The 8,155-nt window shown below is 42.0% G+C and overlaps 1 protein-coding gene and 1 pseudogene across 1 annotated transcript in view; both read left to right on the forward strand.

Annotated features, from left to right (window-relative positions):
• Nucleotides 1-2,978, forward strand: part of LOC109478138 — a 7,977-nt pseudogene extending 4,999 nt beyond the window's left edge.
• A 2,564-nt stretch (nt 2,979-5,542) lies between these two features.
• Nucleotides 5,543-8,155, forward strand: part of LOC109479158 — an 8,615-nt gene continuing 6,002 nt past the window's right edge. Inside the window, exons 1-2 of the mRNA XM_019781046.1 lie at nt 5,543-6,151; nt 7,293-7,419. Coding sequence (XP_019636605.1) covers nt 5,723-6,151; nt 7,293-7,419 — 556 coding nt within the window. The 5' untranslated portion in view covers nt 5,543-5,722. The remainder of the gene's footprint in view (nt 6,152-7,292; nt 7,420-8,155) is intronic.

The raw sequence follows: 8,155 nt of genomic DNA on the forward strand, positions 1-8,155 counted from the left end.
GCCCCCCCCCCCGTACCAATCAAACGCTGGTCCCTAAAAGATAGAAAGTCTGCACAGGAGACTAGTAAAAGGCGCATAAAGGCGCATCCTTTTTACCATTTTGTACGTTGACAAAACCGACGTTGATCTCTACTGCTTGATCGAAAATGACTGACGCATGACGTCCACAAAAGCCACTGCAAGTACCCAAGCTGTCTCCGTGTCCGCACGATGATTCGTACTACTCGTGATGGTGAAAAGGAAGCATTTCAAACTTAAGGCGGGGATGTAGCATAACACCAACAGCGCGTACTCAATTTGCTGACGTAAATCTGTCTCTTTCATCAGTGTGGTTACCTACTCAATAACGTCAAGCATGATGTATATTTCCTGAGACCACCACATTTGCCTTTTGTATGCAATGGCTATTTAACGTTAGGTGTTGTTTCTTTACTACCACCATGGCCATTACATACGGATTAAAGCATCTAAAATGGAGATGCTCAGTCATGTTACAGCTTTTGTGAATGGATGTAGTCGTTTATTTCATTGGACGTTAAGTGAAATCCCCGTCTGTTTGGGACTGGGACGGCTCATATCTGAATGACCTATTGGCAGCAGGCAGGGAACATAAAGCAAAATCCCTCCGAATGGGAACCGTAAAACGAGTTACATTCACCGTGGATTCACCGGGACGAAAGCATTACTGGGCCCTCCAAGCTGCCTTGTATGATAAGAATGAGAAAACAGTCCAATCCCTCCCGTGCCTCCAGTAATGGGTATCTCATTCAATCCGAATGGTTGAGAAAAATACGCAGATGTCGACATTGACTTGATGATACTGAGTTTCCAGACCGATTGCGAATTTCAAAACTACCATTTATTTCCCTATTGGTTCCCTCCGCAGTTCCTCTGTAGTTCAAATTTATTACTTTTCTTCAGGGCAATCATGGATAGTCATACGGTACAAATTCGATAACAATATACTTCCGTACTGACTCTCTAGAGTCTGTCACGAAAGACTAAATGTTGACTATATCTCTATGATTTCAAACGCACCCCCTTTCATTTTGCTAGAAACTTGCCAAACAATATCGTCTTTATATAACACAAATTTTATCAAGAAACTGCAACTTTTAATCGTGTTCTCTGTTATTCCTTTGTCTTAGAATGGATCTTTGGAGATGTCGTCTGCAAGCTGTCCCCCTTCATGCAGGGGGTGTCTGTAGCAGCCTCCGTCTTCACGCTGGTTGCCATAGCAGCAGACAGGTTATTATGGGTTATCTGATGTATATATCTCAGTGCACGTAATACGCCTGAGTTAGGATATAAGAACTCAATATCCTCTTACATTCGGAAAGAAGTTAAGAATCTTAAAAGTTAGATGATACACTGCTCCCACGTATAACTACAACTCATTTCAACTGTTATGTCCAGTCATTTACAGCACTCGGGGTGCAAGAGGTTATGTGTTAGCCGGTTGGCGAGTTATTGATTTCAGTGACCTTTAAGTTTCTATTAAGGCTTAATACTACCCTGGCTATAGTACACAGCTCAGGGGATAGTAAAGGAATCCACTGCCCCTCGTAATGTACGTGGATTTAAGAGTGAAACGTTATCGCTTGTGTCCGGCTTGTTGTATGTGATCCCAGGGATACATGGTGCGTACAGGAGGCACGACTCGGGTTGCTGAAGTAACACTGTGCTTTTATTTGAAGGTACGTGGCCGTTGTGCGGGTTCCTAAGAGCACGATAGACGGGAGACAGGCGGCTGGTATCGTCCTCTTCATCTGGATACTGTCTGCTACTCTCTCCATACCACAGGTCCGACTTCTAAACAATTGTTCCTACCTGTCATCCACACACATCTATCAATATGAACTTGGGAATTTTCAGTTTCCTCTGCTTCCAAAGAAGAAATCAAAACCCACATTAGTAACGCAGATGTGGGAGCTTATTACTTTAGACCAGCGACGTAGTGTAATTGCCTCACATCTATACTCACTTACTTTATGTATGTATGATATCACTTATTCACTTGCAAGTAGCCCACGGGTGCGAATTTATTTCACTTTTCTGTGTGCTATGAGCATGAGCGTGAGTAAACTTATTACTCTTTTAAAACAGTTACAGATTAACAGTTGATGGTAACCAAGTAATATTTTCTAGATTTCACTCAGCTGCGACAATCAGAAGCAAAAATGCACATTTGGTCTTCTGTGCAGGAAGCATATTGAAACACGTTTTGTGATGACTTATAATTAGTGCTGAGTCCGAAGAACCTTCTGTTGTAGGTATTTTTGTGACCCTCGACCCTATTATACCGTAACCGTGTTTTGTGTTGGTACAACAGGCGGTGGTGTTGGAGACCAGAACCGTTGAGTACTCCGGCGTGCCCGTGTTAGCCTGTCAGGAGCAGTGGCCCAGTCTCACCTACCGCCGCGTCTACACCATAGCCCTGTTCCTGGCCCTCTTCTTCACCCCTCTCACCATCATCTGCTACATGTACGTCAAGATCTCCAAAAAGCTCTGGCCTGACAACAGCTCGGAGAGCGGCACGCCGCGGTGCTCTGGCAGACGCGCGGCGGCGGCAAACGACAGGGACTCCCGCATGATCTGGATCGTCAAGATGCTGCTCATCGTCGTCATCCTGTTCGCCGTGAGCTGGCTGCCGCTCCACGTGGTCACCATCGTCGGAGACTTCGGGAACCTGAGCAACTGGCACGGGACGGTCCTGTACGACTACGTCTACCCCTGTGGCGCACTGGCTGGCCTACCTCAACAGCTGCATGAACCCCATCGTCTACGGCTACTTCAACAAGAACTTCCGCCGCATGATGAACGAGGACCCCAGAAAGCCGGGATCGTCCAGAAACACGGACGGGAAGCTGGGCGTACACCAGACCCACATCGAGATGACGGACAGATCGGTCTTCAACTGCACCACCCCCGGCACACTCCGCTCTGTCGCCGTGCGCATCACAACAGCATCGCCGTAGACAATATACTAGTAATAAAATCTTCCCGAAATACACACTTTCAAAAATCCATTGCTATTTTACTGTCCCAATCAGCCTGTCCCATTTACTATTGAGGAACACACGACGAAGAACAGATTTCTTTTCTCTTTTCTTCCTTCACATTTGTTCAATGAGTTTTGGGGAAAAAGTGAGAATACTTATATTACAAAAGAACATTTATAAACAAACGGAAAGACAATATATACATTTGAGACATAAACAGGAACAGCAAGACATAGAAAATGCAAGGACAAGATGTTCACCTTCGCAGAAGGGAAACATATTGCTTTTGCTCTGTTTCTTCTTATTCAGAAATGGTCAGTGACCTTCAGGACTCCAGGAAGGATAGTAAGGAACTGCTTTTTTTACTAATGATCCTAATGAACATAAACATAAATGACCTACATCAGACGGCTGTCACCATGGTAACTGGTGTTTCGGCAGACACCATATGGTGTTGGATTACATGAGGTAGCAAGTGTTGGAAGGGCTGGTCACCATACGTGACATAAGAATAAACAAATCAGTCATTTGTTGGGCTAGACCATATAAAGGTAAATATTATGCATTTGCTTTGCAAATGTTACCTTTATAGTTTGTTCTTGTATCTTTTATTGCGTCATTGATACCGATGCTTCAGCGACATTGAAACAGCTTATAATGGTTGATATAGCTTGTATATTCGTTGCAGAGTTGGCCATTTTCATGGGTGTGCTGAAGTAAAGAGAAGCCATAACATTTGGCGTTAAAACTACCATTTGCTTGATCAGTGCCATCTTGTCAGAGGAGAACGTCAGTGGCATCTGTTGCCCCTGCCTCTTCAGAATGCTGTATTTGTAAATAATTTGACTTTAGAATGTCAGTCTTCAATAGTTATTTGTTCGTTTCCTCACTGTTTGTATTATAGGATAAGGAAGTTTAAGTCTAATACTAGAAAGATGTTTTCATGATTGATCGTAGCGTTTGTGCACACTTGTGTCATGTTATTACTTGCATACACCAATGCAGAGATTATATCATAAGATTTTTGTATTGGTTTGAATCTGAATGAAGGGAAACTTGTATGAAACTTGTACTGTACTTTTGTGTTGCTACGGAATGGCTTTTCAGTGCCCCCGCCGCACGCTGAATAATATGTAGAGTCTCAGTTGGAATGTTTGGTCACCTTTTTCATCACCTTTGTCCTTCTATCTGTTCTTTTCTGTGGCGCAACGTTTCATCAGTCACATTTAGTGAATAAAACGTTTTAGTGGGGTACAATGTTGTTAGCGTGTGTATCTTTGAACACTGGTCGAAGCTCTCATAAACATAATTGCTTGCGTCACACGGCCCCAACGTCGTTAACTACCCGCATGAGACAGCTTCTTACAGTACCCGCATCAAATATATGAAATCCTTGATGAAAAATTCTTTTGAACTATAAAGGAGTGGTCGTTTTTTTAAGGTGTGTTTGTAGCATAAGTTCAATAGTCGCCATTTTTCCCCATTTTCAATATCTATCTTCTTGAACGTACATGATTCCAGTTTAGATGGATAACTGACTGATTTGATGTTAAATTCTTTCTTGTAGCGTCATGTCTATTCTCACCATATAAAATTTCTTAGACAAGAGGACGTAGATATTGATAAAACCTTTTTGAAATGGTCCTCCGCATTGAGCAGCTGTGGGTTTTTTTTCAAAGCAAATGATTTATGCTTTTATCTTTCAAAAGCATCAGCTCTTCAGTAGAAACCTTTCCGTACTTTCCAAAAGTAATACTGAATAACGGAAATCGAGCAGTTAGCTGATAAACCGAGAGAAGCAAAATAAGAAAGAAAATATCACATTCTGTGTGTATGAGACTATTTAGCCCGGTATCAAGGGGAAAGAAAGACTGTTAGAGTTTTGTGGATGAGGGCACTGTCTTTAACAACTTGACTGTACAGTGCAATTCTTGAAGCGTACTTGAAACGGCCCATTTCTCAAATCCGCACAAAGCTAGAACAAGTTTGCACTATTTGCCGTCTGTCTGCTGATGCATAAGGTCGCCAATGCCAAGTGTAAGATGGCGACTTGCCCCACTCTACGCACCATGTCAGCTGGGATCGAACCTGACCTGTATTCACCAAGTCTCTTTGAAGAAACATTAAAAAGTTCATGTGTCAGTCAGGTGTGACCCGAAGTAGGCAATCTCGAGCATTTCTCACAGAAAGAGACCTCCTTGGATACCCCTTTGTTGTATTGGTACAGGCTAGTCAGTTGTTGCTTCGCGGTCAAACATGGAAGATGCCATTTAAGAACAAGGGGTCATTTATGACACAAATTGCTTACGCCATTCCTAAATCCGATGACTACTTATAAAGGATGGAATCTAACATTTATTCCAACATGTGTTTTTCCCTATTTTGTGTACTAAGTGTAATTATAAAATCATAGCTTTCTTAAATATTTCCTATTTGAAAAATGTCGTCTGGAATGAAGTCGCCTTTGTTATTGAAAGTCTGTGGCAACAATGATGAGAAGAGGCCACTTGTGTGCTCAAAAGGCTGTAAAAGTGCCAGAAAACATGGGAAATCCGGGTCAGAGGTGACGACTCCGTCAGCCTTCACTGATTTTTTACTTGGAAGATGAGGTTGGTGTGTCAGGGATGTCGCTAGCAGAGGCGAGTAGCTTTTAGATGTAAAGTAATACCATCGCTTGATTCTTGTTCTGCATCCAACCGTATACGTGTAGCTTTCGAGCAATGGCGCTGTTTACAAAAAATAACCTCGCGATCTTTGCGCTGATAGCCTCGGTCAGTCTTGTTGGCCAAAGCTCGGCCTTGTCAGAGGGAAGTAACATCAAAGATGAAGTCGTGTCATACTGGATAGATAACGGGTGTAACTTCCCTCCCCGGACGTTCTACAACAGTGACAAGTTAGACGTGTGTGACCGGCCCTACCGCACGGGGGACAGAACGTCCGGTCTCTGCAGGTTCTTTTATGAAGTGTCCAAAGACCTGTGTTACGCCGCCTCGGGAGAGACCGAGGACGCGCAGATGCTGGAGATGTTAACGTTGGACAGCTACATTCTCGTCCTGGACAACAGACGGCTCTGTCACATCTTCCTGTCTATGGACAGGGGAGGGATCCTACCTGAGGTGAACGATATGACCAGGGGCTGGTACAAAAAGGTACTATTTTCTACTAACTTGTGCTAACTTTTACCTTGATATCTCACATGCATTACAAAGTGTTTCTGCGTGATCTCTTCTATCTTAAATCCTTTGCTTTCTTTTACTTGCTCGATTAAGCTCATCGATCTGAAATATGGCGATGAATTAGAATTCTTGATATATGAGCCATTTAAGGCAATTAAATGCTGCCAGTGACGTCACGGTAAGCATGGCAGCCAATTCGGAACCTGGCATCTCGGCTGTTAAAAAAATTCTTTTGATGTAAATGGACATTAATATCTTCCAATTGTATGTACACGATAATCATGCATTGTTTGCTCTTCGAAAGAACGTTATTTACGTCAGTTAATTAAACGGATGCCATGCCTACTGTGACGTCAAGACTCGATGATCCCTAACCTCAGAAGAGTGTTTGTTTTTTTGTCCAAACGTCTTTGTTCATTGAATAAAACCTATCACGTTTGACTATTTTCAGCCTCGTGACTTGACTATATGAAAGTAAATCTAAAGTAACGACGTATTTGTTCAGATGGCCTAGCCTTCTGTACATCAAACTACTCCATCCATATTTCATGAATGCAGTCGTGACCGCTTCATCTCATATTGTAGTGCAGCTAGACCATCAAATCTCCTTTTGGTACGTTCTAAGATTATGTAGGACGTCTAGAACCGCTAATCTTTATAACAGCTTTCGTCGCAATTTTCTATCTCAATTGAAATCATAGTCCCAAGGGAGTGATAGAAATGAAATAGGATTGCAGTAAACTATAAACTAATGGTATTGAGTCTTCGGTAAAATACCGTGGGTGGTTTTGCTAAGATAATAATCCAGCTAAATTCCCTTCGCACAGTTTTCTTGGGGCTTCTATTAGATTATGAAATGTACCTTAAGTTTGTTCCATGGGACTAGATATTTTTTCAATATCATCATCATCATCATCAAGTTCATAGATTTGATAGATGATTTTTGCAAACGCTACGTTGCTTTGGCGTTCATATTAATGATACCGCATGTGACGATCCAGCGCACCGTAACTCTCCTGACGTTCTAGCTCAGTCCACAGTGATTATGTACGTAACAGATCCTCGCTGTGTGTCACTCTCTTGTTCACGTTCTGCGTCCATGTTTTTTTTCCAGGCGAGAAGCATCCTGACGACAGAACGGTCGTGTACAGCCGTGTGTGACTCGGCAGGCATGCACCCGCTCTGCGTCGCCATCTTTGTGTCGTTCGAATACATCCGGGACGTTCAGCCGCCGATGTACGGTACGTCCACACGTCACTTCTGAGGGCATCAACTGAGAGTTTTCCTATATGTTTTGTTGTTGTTGTTGTTGTTGTTGCTGCTGCTGCTGCTGTTGTTGTTGTTGTTGTTTTTTGTTGTTGGACACAATTCCTCCAATGTATATAAAATCTCACCCCCATCACATAGTACTATACACTACTTAGGTTAGCATTATAACTTTAAAATGTTTTAGTTGTGTACGGTACCAGTAGATGCCATACTTTGTGCCCTGTACAGTTACTACTAACAAAAGACGATTAAAAGAAATATGAGGAAACCAATTATATACATGTAACTAGAATTCCGAGATCTCATACCTCCATGAAATATGATCTTGATATGTAAATGTAAATTTCTTCTTTAATTGTTCAAATGACCTCTGCATTAACATGATATATGCATCGTGATGTATGTTAACTTTTGATTAACTTACAGATGTCCCAAGTATGACATTCTCATCATTCACCATTACGAAATCATAGAATTTTCACATTAATTATGCAAATTAGGTCATCATTTGCATAATTAGTATCTGTTGAAGTTCCGCCTGCCATAGGTTACATACATGTAGTATAATGTAAAACACTGTAATTATAGAATTTCCTCATTAATTATGCAAATTAAGTCCTCATTTGCATAATTTACATTTAATTATGTACATCTCTCTCTCAGCTACCTACACACCAAAAATAATGAAAATATGGTGTTCCTGTCTGG

This window comes from Branchiostoma belcheri, unplaced genomic scaffold (assembly GCF_001625305.1).
Source record: "Branchiostoma belcheri isolate BF01 breed outbred unplaced genomic scaffold, Haploidv18h27 scaffold106, whole genome shotgun sequence".
Classification (NCBI taxonomy): domain Eukaryota; kingdom Metazoa; phylum Chordata; class Leptocardii; order Amphioxiformes; family Branchiostomatidae; genus Branchiostoma; species Branchiostoma belcheri.